This window comes from Cupressus sempervirens, chromosome 5 (genome assembly GCF_028749045.1).
Source record: "Cupressus sempervirens isolate cs-2001-9-10 chromosome 5, ASM2874904v1, whole genome shotgun sequence".
NCBI classification, from domain to species: Eukaryota; Viridiplantae; Streptophyta; class Pinopsida; order Cupressales; family Cupressaceae; genus Cupressus; species Cupressus sempervirens.
Window position 1 is genome coordinate 459,401,465 of NC_143122.1, and position 18,963 is coordinate 459,420,427.

Here is an 18,963-nt window from a genome sequence, read left to right on the forward strand (position 1 = left end):
TGCTTACGTTTGTTGATATAGATGCACCATGACTGTAACGCCCCATCAAGGGATCCGAAAGAACCAACCTAAAGTTTTATAAAGTTTGCCAAACATTTTTAAAAAAAAATAACATATAACAACAAGAATAAAGTAGTGGAAGCAATAACATAAATCATACATAAGCAAACATAACATATTACATTCCTTAAGGATCCCAAGACGTTGAGTCCCAATTAAACTTAAATAATACTAATAAATAACACATCCACATAAAAGAATAACTACAAGTCCAAGTCCATTTAAATAATATACATTTGTTCCAAATGCCACTTGGCAATAAATTTAGAATGCACAATCATCCACTGTACATGTCATAGGGTATGAAAGGCTGAAAGAATATACATTTATAAAATAGATCACATCATCCCTTTTGGATCCATGAAACAAAATACAATACAATAAGTAAAATCATCCATCATATAGATATAACCATCCATCATAATACACAAAGATAGAATGAAAGGAAATGTGGAACAGGGAACTCCAACCACGTCATTTACAGACGAATCTCAATGGTAAAAGTAAAAAGCACTACCACCCGACCTTGTGCTAACCCAAAAAGGTCCACTCCCACCGCACTGAGCAGATAGTCTCAAGTTCCAAACAGGATATCGATCCCAAAAATCAAAAGTAATATCTAGGTCAAAGAAAACCCTAAAAGTACTCTAACTCAAAGGTTCCAAGGTAACTCGACATCTAAACCCAGAGGCGAACAAAGACGCGTAGGAAATCTATACTGGTAGTGGGCAAGTGTCATCACACGAACCAACTCTAGGGTTACTTGTCTAGTCTTTTAATCCTTCGGCCCCTTAATGGCTCAATGCGGCACTAGTATCCTTTTGTATTGACAAGGCATAGTAACGATGCATGGTTGCAACCAAGCATCCTCTCTACTCCCATCCTAGTCTGTACTAGCACTCAAGGCATGGGCGAGGAAAGACAAGACTCTTATTAGGTTCATTCTACTCTCACTCAGTGTAGTGTTTTCACTTATTAACTACTTACAATGGGTTACTCGTCAGCCTCTTTAGGGCGTTGGCATCCATTGCAAGCCACTTCCCAACTTAACATATAGCTTACCTACCCTAGGCCCATAAAAGTACAAATCAAAGAATCCCAATTTTCACCTCAGCCCTATAGAAGTGACTGGAAAGCATCAAAAGACAATTCACAATAACACCTCAGTCCTTTACAAGCAATTGGAAAACATCCCAAAAATAATTGATCGAAGACTCAAAGGTTAAGTCAAATACATCATACTATTCACCTCAATTTCACACCAGAACACTGGAAAGCAAAAACAAACAATAGAACGAAACTCATTATAGAGCATACCAGACACATTTTCATGGTTGAGTTTAAAAAATTGAGATCAAATCATCATCAAGACATCACAAACACAGAACTTCCGAGCCTCTGGTAAAACATCCTGATTGGTCAAAGCTAAGTCAACCTGAAACCCAACAGTGAAGTCACACGTCATAAAAAGTGTACAGACAAAAGTCATTTACGAATTCATTACGTTTTGAAAACACACAATTTCATTTTCATTAAATGTTTCAAGTTTTTCCTTTTCGTTTTCAGACACAAGATTTGATGTTCAAAACTGGGGTTTCAGTTTCCATTTCCCAAGTATCATAAATATTAAAGTTTTCGAATTAATTCGAGCTCTTTAGAGAAATGAATCTGTTCTAAGTATCACACTAAACCAAGTAGACCAAAAGAATTCCGAGTTTAATTAAAATGATCGGTTTCTCCTAAAAAAGTTAGAATCATCAAATTATCTTATTTAAAAATATTACAAATAAAGTATTTGATAAAATGTTTATTAAATAAACAAATACTTATCCCAATATTATTAACTTTTACTAATCATTATTATTTATTGATTTTAGTATTTATTATCTTATTAATAAAATAATAAAATAATATTAAATCATTAATAATAACAAATATTAAATTTCCTAATATAATAACTATATATTAAAACTAATAATAATAATCTTATTAAATTAATCATTATTAATTTAAACTAATTGTACAACTTAATTTTAATAACATTTAATAATAATAATAATTTAAAAAAAAACTATGTTTAAAATATCATTAAATTAAAAAATAAACAATGCATTTCGGGCCTGCATGGTCGGCCTTCAATGGTTGTTGCCGCAGTCGTCCTGCGGCCGCAACAACAATAGAAGGTATTGCTGCTGCTGCCGTAGTAGAATTTTTAAACATGTACTGCTTCTGTACCACTGCGAGCAGCAGCGACAGATTTCGCTGCCGAGGAGGGGAGAAGAAGGGAGGTGGGGGTTTGGTGGGCCTCGCCTCCCTTCAAATTTTATTTTGCTTTAATTTATTTTTTTTCAAAATTTGAATATAGCCCCCTCCCGCCCTCCAATATAATTTTTTTTTTATAAACATTGCAAATTTGGTCTGGTAGGAAAACCCAGATTAACCGGTCAAATTTTCAATCTAAAATTGATTTCTTTTCAAAATTAACTGATTAAATAACTAATATTCAATTCATGGAACAAGGGTTTCCTAATTTTCAATCCTCACATACAAATGAATTTGATATGAATACCAATAAATTCAAAATGAAAGATTGAAAGATTCATAACAAACAAAATTTGGAAAAACAGTTTAACAAACATGATGTAGACAGGAATTTCAAAGAAACATAATTCATTGGGTGAATCAAACATGAGGCTCTACCTGGTCATTCTGATGCTAATATGCAACCACCCAAAGATTGTGAGACAATTCTCTTTTCTCTCAAACATTTTCTCTGAAAAATCCCTTCTCCGAAAAACCCGGTCCCTATGAAATGAACTCCCAATATCTGATATGGAGTTCTCCCCTAAATTCGGGGCGTTGATTGTGCGATGATGCGAGGGAACTTGATCACAATCTTTTAGCTGGTTATTTACTTTTTGGATATTCATGCACAGTTTTTGCAATTTAAAATATCTTTAATAAATTAATTTCTCTCTCTCTCTTTAATTAATTTTTGAAGCGTTTTTGATAAAATATTTATTAAGTAATAATAATATTTAGCATTTATTTAAAAATGATCTCTTAAATATTTTATTATTAAATTAAATAAATATTATTACGCTCTAAAATTAGAATTATAATTTTTTCTTTAAATTTAATTCTTTTTATTTATCCAATTAATTAAATATAATTAAATATTAAAATTGTCTTAATAATTTTCCATTAACTTTAATTATTAATTAATCTTTTAATTTGAATTAATTAATAGAAAAATCACCAAAGGCTTACAAGACGAAATGTGAAAACCCATCATAAAATACCACATACATGATCAAACTCAAGGGTTATAATCACGAATTTACATCGTACAACGAATTTGGTAGGGTAATCATCTTGGACACTTCTAATTTTCTAGGACAATTGGTTTAAAGGTTAGGATTTGGACTTGAGAATTTATCTCCCCTCTTACTATTGAGATATTGCAATAGGGTATGCTCATCCTAACATCAGGGAAGTCTATACCTAGTACCTGCAATTTACATAAAATCCATGCATGTACAAACACAGATATTCTAAACTAAACAGGCAATGGCAGGAAGTGGTGCATCGTGTAGATCCGACTAGCAAGTGACTATGACTCTCTTCTTTAACCACATCAGAAACGTCATACATAAAGAAAACATACATGCAAATCATACACATGCTAGTATGGGGTAAGTATCCATAGAAAACACGCATAAATAATCCATCTAACTAACATCATCAAATAACTGAAATCACTGTAAATAATCATCATCAAGGTATAATCATGGATACATGAAGCAACTAGTACCAAAGTAGTCTCATCATAAAATCAACTTAGTATGAAAACAATATCCAATAATCTGGAAAATAATGCTACTAATCATCAAGCATAAACATAAACTAGCCTAAAACAGTTCGGCAATAAAATCGGAAAAATTAACTAGGGGTAGGCACTACAATGATAGTTGGTGGGCTTCTGTGCAATATTTATTGAATTTCAATGAATCTCTCATGGGTATGCTTAGGTTTTCTGATATAGATGCACCATGTTTTGGGGAAGTCTATGTATAATGCTCCCTTCCCATAAGTAAAAATTATAGTTGATCAACTAGGTTTAAATTTTAAATTAAAGATTTAAACTTAGTATTATTAAGGAACAAGTATTATATCAAGGGAGAAGATTATTATCAAACACTAAACCATTGTTGCTAAGGATTATAACAATAACATTGTTGCCGGAGATAAACATTTTAGCATTCCTCTATTGCATGGAAGATATCATAGGGGAGACTATTGACTCAGATGTTTCATATAGCAAAGATTCAAGCAGAGATGAACCAAAAAATGTTACTTTCAAGTTATCTCTCCTAACATAGGTCGTTTGAGGGTTTTCAACATTCAACATCGATATCAAGGTTATTGGCACAAAGTTGTGATTAATTGTTCAGAGCAGTCTAACATGTTTAAATGTCGTGCAACAATGATAATAGATGTTCAACATTCATTTTCTATTTGCATTAATCATGGAAGGAATAATTATATTTTCGAAAGAAAGTAAGGTAACTGTTTATCGCCACCCAAGAGAAGTGAACCAGCGATGACTAGTGTGGCAGTGATTATTACTTATTATTTAGGAGGGCAATATCTCCGAATACAATGATAGAGGCACAAGCATATTTGTCGAATGGAAAAATAATTGAGTGGAGAAGAAAAGCCATGATAACGGCGATGAAAATATTGAGTGCAATAAATATGCCCTCACGCAGCATAAGAGTAGAGTGTTTGGTAATAGGAAGCAATCAAACCAACCATGTCAATGATACAATAGATGTTATCTTCCCGAATTCAAGTAATACGACATGAGGAGTCATCAGAATCATATTGAAATCCATTACTACCAATATGGAGAAGTCAGTGGTCAACAGAATCGATGATTAGCATGACATCAAACTAATGAAGGGATATGATTATTGGGTGTTAAGAAAGGTGATGACTCCAAGAAGGCACGAGTCCCTTAATCTTGACTAATCCCTCGAAGCATAAGAGATAAGAAGTCATTTTGCTTATTCAACAAGACAGCATCAGAGAATTTTATATATTTATTTGTTATCCTTTATGGATTGCTTTGTTGAAAGCATATTGCCTTTTGGCATCCTTGGTGAAGAGAATAAAGCTGTACTTAGAGACGACATCTCCAGTGCGTGTGTTTAGTGTTACATCAGACACAGTTTCTCTTCGTGCATATATTTATTGCTACATCAGACACAGCCAGACTTTTTGTTGCAGGCATATAATAATAAACCAGAGGCAGCAGACAGATCGCTGTTGAAGGTTTACATCAGACTTTGCGTATAATCATTGCTTCATCAGAAACAACAATGTTTGCATGTAAGGATATTAATTGTTTGCATAATCAATAAAGTAATATTATGTACAGTTGTAACCTTTATATACCAGATATTGTAATTGCCATTATCACTCTACCATTATAGAATTGACATCTTCATCATTGATTCTTTGCATTTTGCATTACCATGAGCATCATAATTAGACATTGTTTCCTGTACAAATTCATAAATAAACCAGATTTTAGACTTGCCTTCCATTACATGCTTAAAATCCTATCTATTTGACATGGTAAATAAAGAATTTGGAGTAACAGTCCTATCTTTCTAAACATTGCAAAGAGAGACATTATACTATGATGGCATGGCACAATGATAAGAGGAAATAAAAGTCATAATGGCAATAAAAGAGAATGACCCTAAAGGAACCTTTTTCAAAAGGTTGTGTAAGAATTTGGCTTAGGCCAAAATTCACCTAAGAACTAAAGAACTCAACACAAGGACACAGTAGACCAAAATAGATAAAGTATGATCAAAATGACGATATTCATTCAATAACTTGTTGAGAGTACACTACGAGTGCTTGAATATAAAGGCCTCAGGAGAGCTTCTAGAATGCATAGAAGTCAGCATCATGATATGTCATACAACTAGGCACATGTCCACCAGATATGGGTTATCCTCCATTAAGCACGGGATTAAGTGCGATGATGTGAGGATAAGCCTACAATAGTGTAGTAAGCAAATCAGTGGTGTAGACAACATGTGCTAAATGAGGAGTGCTGATAATTGTGTTGTCATCATGACAACTCAGTGAATGATGCATACTCCTGTGTTGTAGACACCATGTGCATAATTAGAGTTGCGTAACTCAATGAGAGTTCACAAATTCCTGATTGTCTCACCTAAAATAGTAATAAAATAATGCAAAATAATTAAATAATGTATTAACCTAAGTAAAACTTAAGTAAGTGTAATAAGTAAATACTTATTTACACCAACAGGTTGGAATCAATTACTTGTCCTTTTTGGAACAAGATAACTACCACATTGCACCCCCTTGAATATGCAATATCTCCGAGGGTAGAGATTTTGAAGTTGTTAATGATCAATCCGAAACGGATGCTCGTACATTGTGTTACCTCCATGGCTGTTTACTGCTTTGCCTGGTCGTTTACATATAGGAAATAAAAATACATTGGATGGTGCATACCAGATATAGGAGTAAAATATATCTTTATTTGCTTATGAATTCATTGGAAAGAAGAAGTCGAGAGATGGTATGCCAAGTATTTCAATTCATTCGACTCTACACTACATCCTTCCTTGTCGGTACACAATATATTTAAAAGGACTCATTGGTCGCAAAGAGAGACACAATCATCAACCAACCGACACTAATGACTATTCAAGAGTGACAACCAATAGACAGTTAATACATTGACGGATAACCAATTTTATCAAACAGAACAGTAGACATTGTATGCTGACTAAAATGGTCAAGATTTTATGTTTCTCAAACCTCTTTCAGTTGAGGTTCTGTGACAAGTATGTGTTTTTGTTTTAAATTTTTTATTTAATCATTTGTATATTAGAATTTAGTACTTAACATTCTTTAATTTATTTTTATTTTATTTATGTTTTAAATTTTGTTGGGTTTTTCTACAATTAAACAGCTTGCAAGTTCTTCCATTGAACAGAATTGGAGTACATATTCCTTTATCCACTCAATGAAGCATAACTGGTTGGCTGCAAAAAGAGCAGAAAACTTGGTTAATGTTCATTCCAATTTGCTTCTTCTATTATGTAAGAAACCACAATAGAAGGATGGGTTAGTGAAGCATTGTGATGTAAACCTTGAGTGTACCAACTTGGATGCAACTATTGACGATCTTGCTAGAGATACTATGGGTGATGATGACGAGATACCTACATATGATCATCTAGTGCAAGGGCCACTCTTTTGGGTTCAGATAATGTTGAACTTTGCAGAAAATGAAATGGGTGATGATTTTTATCTAGATCCTTTTGATGTGTGAGGAAGATAGAAGACAATTATTATTTCTGATTATCAACTTTGTAATTGTAATGATTGTCATTTGAATGGTGAACCTAGATTTATATGTTATGGCATATGACTTAATATTAAAATTCTGGAATCTGAACTATCAATTGACACTTAATATTTATCTTTGGCCTTTGGCATTGAGCAATGATGAACTATCACGCTATCAAATGATTAGTTTCACAATTCTGTATAACATGTACTTAATGGCAGAAAGCTTTTTCCTTGCACCATGTTCTTGTACCCATACTCGTACTGGCAACTTAGCTGTAAACTCTATGAGGTGAGAGGGAAACTGAAAAACACCTCAGTGAAATAAACTGATATGAGTGTGATTCCTTAGGCCCACATGGCGTTTATGTTACCAGAAATGAGAAACGCGAAACACAATGTCAACGGCAACATAACGAGAAATGCAATATATGAAAAGTTGCGCATAAGAAACGCGCGTATACACACACACACACACATATACTTTATCAATATTTATATTAATTTTAAATTATTAGTATCTATATAAAATGTGATGTGTCAATAAATTTACTAAATATTGAAATTGAAAATAAATGATTTAATCTTAATCCTATAGCTAACTACTTTTAATAAAATCTATAAATTAAATTAATAGATAGTTAACTCAATACTTAAATATTATAAATTAATATAGTTAACTCATACTTAAAACATTAAAAGAAAAAAACTATAAATAAAACTATTGTTAACTTAACAAATTAAAAATAAATGCTAAATAATTTATAATGAAACTATAGTTAACTGATCATAAACTATAAAAAATTAAAACTATTACTTCCTACAGTCGCTTTATTATTTATGTTTCTATAGCAGTCAAAATTGAGGAAGAATTAATATTTTTTTTGAATTTGAATGAAATAATTAACAATTGAAATTATCTCTTGGAAATGGCCATTTCATGACAAGAATCCCGTTTCGGCCGTTGCAATGGGAAATGGAGGCCTCCTGTTACGTTTCTGGTAACTATGCATGGCGTTGAACTTAGAGAGGAGATCACCTTTTGCTCATTAATGAGATGTCCTCTAGGCTGGACATGGATCGGCTATTGTTGCACAAGGCTTTGAAGCATCCAAAACTCTCAGGGTCTACCTTAGATGTGTTCTATGCGGCGAAATGGATATGGTTTCATTCTTAATCAATAGAAGGCACACACTGACTCCCTTGAATGTGGTACGAGAGCTAAGCTCATGATAGCTGGGGACCATTCCATGGGACATTTTCCTCATCAGGGAGAGTCCTTACATGTACACAATGTGTAATGGTCTACCTTGTATCCACCTCTCTAGGATAGTGCCAACAACATGGTGTATAATGTGCGCACTGCCTCAGTTTATTCCCACTTTAAAAGAGGCAGTGATTGATGATTTATTTGATGCACGTGCGGTTTCACCGATTTGGCCTGAGTATGTTCCCACTATCATTTTTAGGTAGTATTCATCCTTAGGTTTTTTTTCTGATGTGTGGTTTCACCGATTTGGCCTGAGTATGTTCCAACTATCATTTTTAGGTAGTATTCATCCGTAGTTTTTTTTCTGAAATTTCACCATGTTATTTTAGGATCGTTTTTGCAAATGTAGAATCATAGCCATTGTTATTGATGATGCCCAAATGCAGTTTTGGATCTCATATAAATATGAGATGAGACAAGAGACCTGTCTCTATGGTGTAATCATCATTTAAATAATATTATATAAAGATGAATAATAATAATAATAATATATATATATATATATATATATATATATATATATATATATATATATATATATATATATAATATAATATAATATAATATAATATATATATTATATACAATAATATATGTATTATATACAATCATATATATTATTAACATGGATAAGTATATATAGGAAATGATGATTACAAATAATCATAATGTATATCAGATCGAATCAATCCAACCGAAGCTACAACTTTAACACTCCCTCTTAGTTAATAATAAAAAACAGGGGAGGTAGGAGGATTCTGACTGGGAGAGGGAAAGTGATTTTGTTGATGAAATTGTTCGCGAGCACATCAAAAATAGGGGAGGCAGTAAAGGTAAAGGTAAGGGTTGTCTAGATGAGAGAGTGTGTATGCATTCTGATGATGAGCCTTTGGCTCAATGCTTGGAGAGGAAAAGAAAGCCTATGTGGTATCAGGTCAATAAAAATGCTAAGAAAGTTAAAGATGATTCTAATGCTGATATTGATGAGCAGGGATCTAAATCTGAAGGGGGTGATAGTGGGTTAGGGTTTTCTAAAGGTATGTTTGGCAACCCGAGCTCTATTCGGAGGGACATTGGCATCTTAAAGCATAAAATGTTTTTGCTAAACAAGGAAATGGAACAATTTTCCAAAATGGCGAGAGGGGAAAGAGCCCTAGGAGAGCATATTGACAAGCTCTCGAAGGTCATAGGAAATGTTGAAGAAGTTAAAAATTTGATGCATAAGATTCCTGTGTTGGAAGCTAAACAGAGGGTTATGGACAAGGATATTAGTAGTGTCTAGGGGAAGGTGTCAAAACTTGAATCCAGACTGGGCAACATGGACAAATAGCTTAAGCAGATGGTGGAAAATGTTTCTACCTTCTTGAAGAAGAATGAGGCAGGTAAAGACTAGGATTCTCCCTTGGGGGCTGATTCTCAAGGACCAAGTATGTGTACTCGGGCCCATTTGAAGAAGATTGCGGAAACCAGTAGGAAAGGCGAGGTCAAAGTTGTTGCTGAAACCATGCATTCTCTGGTAGACCAGGCTGTGAATCTGATCAATACTCCTTAGCTGGTCAGTTGCTATTCCTTTGCTGGACTTTTGCTGTTTTTTCCAGCACTGTCCTCTGTGACCTCTTTTTGTTGTCTGAGGTCTGTTTCATGCTTGGTCTTGGTTTCTTTTCTTTGTAGTTCTTTTCTCTTGTTTGTTTCCAGAACTCTACTGTTGTATAGGTTTTGGGTCCTTTAAAACCTGCTTTTACTTAATCAAAACACTCCCTCTTAGTTAGGGAGGATTGATATAGAACACATTATGCTCTCAAGTATATGAAGAGATATCATCTCACCTTTTATAACACACAATTCCATAATTTTAATATAAGCTTAAGCACCACCATAAGTGTGGTCTATAATAGTAACTATGTCATAGTGTCCGACAAGATCTGACCCAAAGAACCATAACAAGTTGGTTATCATGGTGTTCGACAAAATTTGGCCCAAAGAACGATGATGAGTTGGTTATTAGTGGCTAGCAAAATCCGGCCCAAAGAACCATGATAACAAGTCTACCATTTATAAGGTCGCCACCTTACAATGGTTGCCTTCTGTTTGTTCATTGTTATGATTTCCAACACTCAGTGACAACAATTTAATGAAATATGTCATGATAACAGGTCTACCATTTATAAGATTGTCATCTTACAATGATTACCTTTTGTTGATATATGTGAATGAAAGATCTTAACCTTTCATTACATATCATATTTGAAATAGTAACTGCCATGAACCTAGTCAAAGGGTGGTACAAAGGCTTTCACCTTAATTTTCTCTCATAGAGAAGAGTGCATTACAAGGAGTTTCACTTGAATTTCTCATAGAGAAGATATCATTCATAAAGGATTGCACCTCAAAAGATTCTCCCTGTGAACAATGATCTTGGGAAGTCAGGTCTAGTAGTTACTCCCTTAGAGACTCTATTCCCCAAGGATTCTTGTCAGACTCACTCTGAATCTGATATCTAATTTTCTGGCGATAAGTCATCATTTCCTCATGATATACATAGGAGTGGGCCCATCAAAATCATGCAGTTACACATGTATTTCTAGACTCCCTATGAGTATTAATCTTCTAAGCTCGTGCGTTGCCTTAGAAGAAGTGTCATACTCCCTCTTAATTTAGAAGAATCTCATAATCTCAATCATCAAAGATGTTTGCTCCAAGAGCTTCACTTTATCCATCTTGATCATCAAGGTCTTTCGAGCTACTATCATTAGATTGAGTTTGCACACTATTTGGTAGCATATGTAAAGTACCAACCTTCTTTTCCTATAAGAATATCCTCAAACATAAAGAAAAAGATCAAGGCAAATAACCCTTATAATATGTATAGAATTACAAATAAGAGAGAGACTACAAAGAGTGGATAAATGCAAAAGATAAAAATACTTATCTATACATGAGAATTCATAAATTGTCTTTTTAGATTATTTGAGAATGGAACATCTCCCCTCTAAATAAGGTTTAAGTGGGAATGAAACATTGACTATTATTTTCCCCACAATGTAAAATTTCTACTCATTCTTATATTCTTGAACAATTTTTTATCAAATATGCAACTCCTTTCTATGTTCCAACTTGCTTTTTTCGTCCATTGAAGGTCCAAACATTCATTTAGTCTAATAGTAGAAGTGAACATGTCCTCCCATTTTATCAAACTCGTCCACAATGCACCAATATCTTGATTAAGTATGATTGTGCCACATGAATGACTCTACAACCCATACGTCAAGTTTCATTCGTCAAGGAGAGACTCGTAGATGGTTCAAATGACTTCTTAAAAACTTCACTAATGTCTCACAACAACTCAAATTTCCTTACAATAACTTCTGCAAATACAAGTGACATCATTTAGAAGTCATCACTTCCTCATGATGCACATAGGGGGTAGGCCCATTAAAATCACATGGTCATGTTGTATGAATCACGGTCCTCTTGACAACGACAATTTATTGATCACCAGAGAAATCCATCTCAACATTGTTTACTCTCTCTGAATCAATGATCAAAATCACCAAATGTTGACTAAATTATGTCCTCTATCTTGCTACCTCTCTTTCAAGATTGCTCATAATGAAATGTTAAGCTCCATCTAAATCTTAATCTCTCTCTGCCCGCAACAACATTCTCAAAGGAAAAGATCAAAGCATATAGCTCTTACAGTACATATAGAAATACAGAAGTAAAGTGTAACTACTATATTACTTAAGGATAATGATAATATTAGGAATGATAAGATATTCATAATAATCATAAGTGTAATATTATTCCTTCAAAATAACATAATTACTCTATTCAAGATGACATCTTATTAATTACTCATTATTTTCCTTGTTTATAATTATATTTCATATTTCATTATATTCAATAATAGTATAGTAAGAGGACATAATAAAAATAAATTATATTGCTTAACATATTTTATATTACCAATTCCATTATATTTAACAATTATATTTAATATATGTATTAATACATATATTATTATTACATATATTTAAAACCTTCCTATTATTTATAAAAAATATCATCTTGTAAAGATTAATATTTAAGAAGGTATAATATACCTTTATACTTACTGTGTTGGGTGTGGACCCAGGGATATCACTATACTTGTGATTTGACTAACTCGGGGTTAATTCACCAATAATAATTCGCTTATTGCTTCTAATGTGAAATAAGTTGATAGTGCCTTTTAACTCCTTTCGTCACCTGCATGCCTATCAAATAATGTATCACGTGGATGCCATGTGGATGGCTTTTATTTGGACACCTTCCCCGTTGCTCGTCCTGTGTCTTCTTCAGATACATAGCTCTCCTATCAGTACACATAGGTGTAGTACACATTTCTCTGAACAATACCATTCCTATCTCTAGGGCTGAGATTAGTGCACAATTTCCATGTAAGAATCATCCTCTCCCGTAATGTGCTCAGATGATGACAAAGAAACCAACGTTGGATACCATTCAATATAAGTATGTGGGTTTCAATTTACCCACTCACACCTTCCTACAAACCCTTTTACACCTTCTACAACTACTTCTGATGGTGAGCTTGGCTCTCATATTCCGCCACATAACAACGTTCGAATCAGAAGTCAAATTCAAAGTCCAATTTGTCCAATGTGGTCTTCTTATTAACCAATGCCTTTCCACATTACTTCCTATGTTGATTTCTGAGAATTGTTTAATTTACCGTATTATAAGTGCGGCGTTACACTCTTTAATCCCCATGTGGTCTTCATACTTGTTTGACCCCAGTTAGGGTCTTGTCACCAAAATAACCTCACCTTCATTGGGTGATATTATCCTCATCTTACGTCAATGGTGGCGTTCGACGTGCGCAAGGAGTATGACCATTTCTTACTTAGGCGGCGAGACTGCAGTGGGCCCACTGTTTCTTCAAAATATCATTATCATATTTTGTCTATTAGATTATCCTTATCGCCTTCTCGGGAGAATGCTTTTATAGGTGTGCTAATGAAGTACCTTACTTTTCAAGGATGAATGTTCCAATGGCTCTACCCTGATTTGATGATGCAGGTCCTCTTATCGAGCAAGTTGTGTGAGGTAAATAGTAGTTATCTTTCCTTATATCTACGCCTGGTTTTCATGCAAATCATGGTTGAGATTTATGTGGTGCTCTTTATAATTACTCTTGGTTCACTCACTGGTAATATAATTGTTTCTTGCTTGATGGCACGGGCCTTATGTTGCTGCCGGATCAAATAATACTCTTACCCACCAATTATCTGATGACGCAGGCCTTCCCTTGACTATCAGTCGGCTTCCGTTCTTGTCCCACAAGGTTCTCTGCCTTCATGACCTGCTGATTTCCTGTCACATGGACTTATTCGTCCTGTTGTGTTTTCCGTTCACAGCCAACTTGGAATATAAGATAAAAATTAAAATCCCTTCGATGCTGACTTTGCTATTTGTTATCTCTCTGTTTTGATATTTTGAGAAAATCCCGATATATATAGACTGTTTTGAATGATGGCTGGGATTTTCTGTATCCTTCACTCCAAGTTGCTAGCTAACTATCCATGTAAAAGGTTCTATGTGTTTCTATGATCTTATTCCCCAACGGTCATTGTTTTTCTCACTCTGTTTTTCGACAACAAACTCTATCTCTAACAACACAATTCTGAGCTTAATTTGTTTCCACCCTGTACTGATTATCGACCAGATGATTTATGTATCCTGACTATCCTCCCTTATATCCCTTTTTGTGAACTCTAGGACAGATTAAAAATTCTGAGTGGCTCGACAGTGAAAGCAGCCATGCCAAACGGACAATCTCCACATAATTTCTAATAGCAATATCCAGAGGCGTTTATCCATTATAGTCCCTAGCACCCACCAAGCGAGCGCTCCCTTCAATACTGTCGTCGTCTCCTTTTGCAAAAAGTTGGAGAACAATTTCATCTTTACAAGTATGTAACGGACAGTAAAGCTGAATCTTTTCATAGCCATCTCTGGCCATCAAGTTTGTGTTGTAATGGAGAGGGATTGCACACATTCGCCCAAACAGCCACATGGAGAGGAGTGCCAATTTCATCAACTTCATTTACAAGTCTTTTATTTTGGTTAAGCGTTCGCTCAGTATTTGTAAAGTTTCGTAAAGTTATAGCATTGAATAATGCAGCTTTGAGACTCTATGATCTGTTGTAGAGGGTCATCCATCGCTATCTTTTGTTCTACCACAATTGCTATATTAACAGAAACTCTGATCTGGTGTCCCGATCGCAACGCTGCTCTGATACCATGTTATTTTAGAATTGTTTCTGCGAATGTAGAATCGTAGCCATTGTTATTGATGATGTCCAAATGCAGTTTTTTGATCTCATATAAGTATTAGAGGAGGAGACGTGTCTCGTGAAGAGACATGTCTCTATGGTGTAATCATCATTGAAATAATATTATATTAACATGAATTTTATATATATATATATATATTATTAACATGTATAAGTATATATAGGAAATGATGATTACCAATAATAAGAATGTATATCAGATCGAATCAATCTGACTGAAGCTACAACTTTAACACACCACAGCTTCCTAGCAGAGTGTTTTGTATAAGCTGTTTCGTGCAACTTTCACTTAAAAGAACTATTAGTCTATTACTCTTCATGGCTTTCCTAAACATTGTTTCTTGTTTGTTTATTGAAATTCATCTGGGTGGAATCTTCATGTTTTGTGTGTATTCATATTAATGAAAGTTGCAAAGGGCTACTATGCAATTACATTTTAAGCCAACGTGGAGTGCCATAATCATTTGTTATGAAGTTCGTTATATCAAACTGTGATTATAAATTATAATATCTGAGTTTTGTGTTATTTTGTCATTCTGGCTGTTTATGGTCTCAATGAAATTTTCATGAACACAAACTTGTTTGCCAAGCATCCGTCTGGATTCAGGGGTGTTCATGAAATTGGCAAAAAGGAACTTCATTTTATTTTATAATGATTCAACTTCTGAAATGTGAAGGCAAAAGCTAAATAATAAAATCTTAAAATATGCTTATAAGTCTGATGGTTGGGATTTGTCTTTGACAGGAAGAATGTAGAAAGGTTTCAACAGAAGGGCAGCAGAAACGGTTGGAACTTTCAAATAAATTTCATGATGCAATTAAGGTTTGTTCTATATCTCAGTGATGGCAGCATTTGGATCATAGTTGGCCACATGCTTGTTGACTGAATGTAGTCTATTCAGCTTTTTAATGTTTCACATTGTTCTCTAGGGTCCTTGTGGCATGGTAACTGAATGCAAACACACACACACACAACAAAGGACACATTGGTTGAAAAATTAAGCTTAATCTATAATTGACTAGTAGTCAGATATATATACTACGCCATTCTTTATGAAATGAAGTGATAATTAGAGATTCGAAGGATCAATATTACAATCCCAAAGCGAACTATTTGCATGTTGATATGACAATCAGTATGCTAATGTATGGACACATTATAATAAATTATATTTATATCTTTGTAACCTAGTCATGGGCGTGGGTGGGAGGATTTAGAGATTAGCTACATCGATGGTTTCATCCACTGATCATCAGAATTGAGGTTAACTGATAGCCTTCTCTCCCCCAGCCCACCCATTATAGATACCACTACTATCTCTTTCCATCCACCCTTAGAGCTAAAATCATAAATAAATTATTTATTTCATTGAAAGATCTAAGGTAAACAAGTTGCTCATTATTTTTTCAATCTCTAAAAGCATTCAACTGAAATAATTCCAAGCTTCTTGATGTGAGAGGAATTGATTAGATGTTTTTGAACTCTCACCTTTTGAATGATTACAAGCATGCTTAAGGTTATATTTCTTTTCTTGTTGTCTTCATTGACTGCATCATCTGTCCTCCTTTCCTTTATAAAGCTTGTAAGGAACTTGATGAAATTTTGATGGAAGCTGTTGAACAGATTTCTCTAGAGGCTTTCTTACTGCTTCCAGATGTCTTGAAGAGCCTTGTGAAATGCTGTGACATGGAGGTAGTCTTATGGATATATTGCAGCTTATTTGAGGTCTAATAATGGTTGACCTTGGAAAATATCTAATTTATTCTGCTGCAGCCCTAGAAGGCTTTCAATATTAAGCCCATTTGTATATGCTTTGCAATGATCATCTGTCAAGTTCCGCATATCGAAGCCATATTTAATGATTACATCCATGATCTATTTTGTCTTTTGCTTCATTCTGAAGAGTTGTCATTCTTGAAGTTATTTCATCTTTAGCCAAGCCACAAATGTAAGCAGCACCTAATGAAAGACAATTTAGGAGGAGGAAGTTGATAAAGGCATTTAGAGAGTTGACAACTAGATTGGTGAAACTCATCTTTTTGATGAGAACTTGTGATTAGAGGAAAGATAGAGCTTTGAAGTGGGCTTGATAGATTAGTTTACCATTGAAGTGGGAAATGCAGGTAAAAGAGCTACCTAAGAGAATTTGATCATCCTTCAAGTAATATGAGTATCTTAAATTTGTGCCTACAGGTCATAACAATCAGTAGTAGTAAAAGGGAACCTAAATAGCACCCAGGAGATGTTTTTTGTGACACCAACTATTGAAATGCATGGTCAGGCATTGATTAAAATTATAATTTGTCTTTTGCAGAAACAGTTTATGAGGTAAAATGTTTTCAAATTTAGCTGGGGGTCTTTATGGGATCTAAACTGAATCTACACCTAAGCTAAAATGATCCAAGACTAAAACTATAGACACGATATAGAGATACATAGACTTATAATATTGTGTAAATGGGGTGTGCATATATGAAATAACTCTGCCCATGTTATTGCTTCAATTACATGCTTTAAAGTGTCGACAATTGCATTTTTCCATCGAGATTTTCAAGTTTTGAATAAAAGAAAACTAGGCGTAGACAAACAACAACCTTTTATAGGCTAATACAGAGACCAGTAATCCGTTGTAAATAAGATTTGAAGTGATAACAACTTCAACAAAGAACAAGCAATGATTCTAAAAATAAATTGCTCAACTGTTTTTCTTTTCTCCTAGATAAATGGCCATAGCCTTTGATTCATTTTTATTAATTTCAGAACTTTTACATTTTACACCCTATTCAAATGCAAGCACTTGGTGGAAAAGAATACCCCCAATGTAGCTTGGGACTTCTTCAATCTTGCATATGTAATTACGTAAAAATTCACCGTCTGGTTTAGAGGATTATACATGTAATACATTTAAAACCAATATTTGACATAAATTGCCTTAAAAAGCTGGATTGCCTACAATCATTTTTTGTGTTGTTTTTAAACCAAAAATGATCTTGGGAATTCCTTGTAATCTTAGTTATTGGTTCAAGTTTGATTCGAAATACAGATTCGAAAAACCAGTTTGTCGGTACGGCAAAATTTTGGAAAGGGTTTTGGTTTGTTCGTAGAAAAACATGTAAAAATTACATATATACATATTTATGAAGCCTAGAAGCATAGAGTATCATAAAATTATATGATTTAATTATTTAAACAACAAAAACACCATAGGCATAAACTTTAAACATGTAAGTTGTAATCATAACATCATGAATCAAGAGCATACCATTATATATTTCAATTTTCAAGTTCAATATTAGAAATTCAAAACATTAAAATAAAATCATGATCCATGAATCATAACATCAAGTTGAAGCATCATTGTTCACTCAACTACCTACCTTCTCATAAAATCACCTATTTGTACACCACAAATGATGTTAGAAGCCAAAATAACTTATTTACGTTCACTTTTTAGGTCTGCGGAATTCAAAACAATATCAAATATGTTATAAAAAACAATATAAAAGCCATCCGTTGCTAGAAATTTGGCCGGGTTCGATGCAAATTTGATTTGGGCACATGAAATTTGCCTAGGTTTGAATTTCAAACTTACGGGTTCGATCCACCCCATTCCAAATGGAAGCCTGCTCAAATTTGGGTCGACCCGGACCAATATATATCAAATATGTTATAAAAAATGATTAAAAAGACGTCCATCGCTAGAAATTCTGCTGGGTTTGAATTTCAAACCTGCGGGTTCGAACCACCCCCTTCCAGATGGAACCTTGCTCGAACTTGGGCCGAACCGGACCAATATTTTGAATTGGTTCAAACCTAGATGTGGTTCTAAGGACAAACTAGCGAACCTGGGTAACTAAGCTTGAAATCTA

General features: G+C 34.0%; 1 protein-coding gene across 3 annotated transcripts in view; it reads left to right on the forward strand.

Annotated features, from left to right (window-relative positions):
- The window catches only part of LOC149556763 (alpha-taxilin-like protein), a 229,416-nt gene that overhangs the window by 164,490 nt on the left and 45,963 nt on the right, over positions 1–18,963 (forward strand). For all 3 annotated transcript variants that reach the window (XR_016364782.1, XM_089831280.1, XM_089831281.1), the window contains exon 6: positions 15,839–15,916. Coding sequence is in view for 2 of the 3 variants with exons in the window: in XM_089831280.1 (XP_089687406.1) it covers positions 15,839–15,916 (78 nt within the window). In the remaining variant the exon portion in view is untranslated. The remainder of the gene's footprint in view (positions 1–15,838; positions 15,917–18,963) is intronic.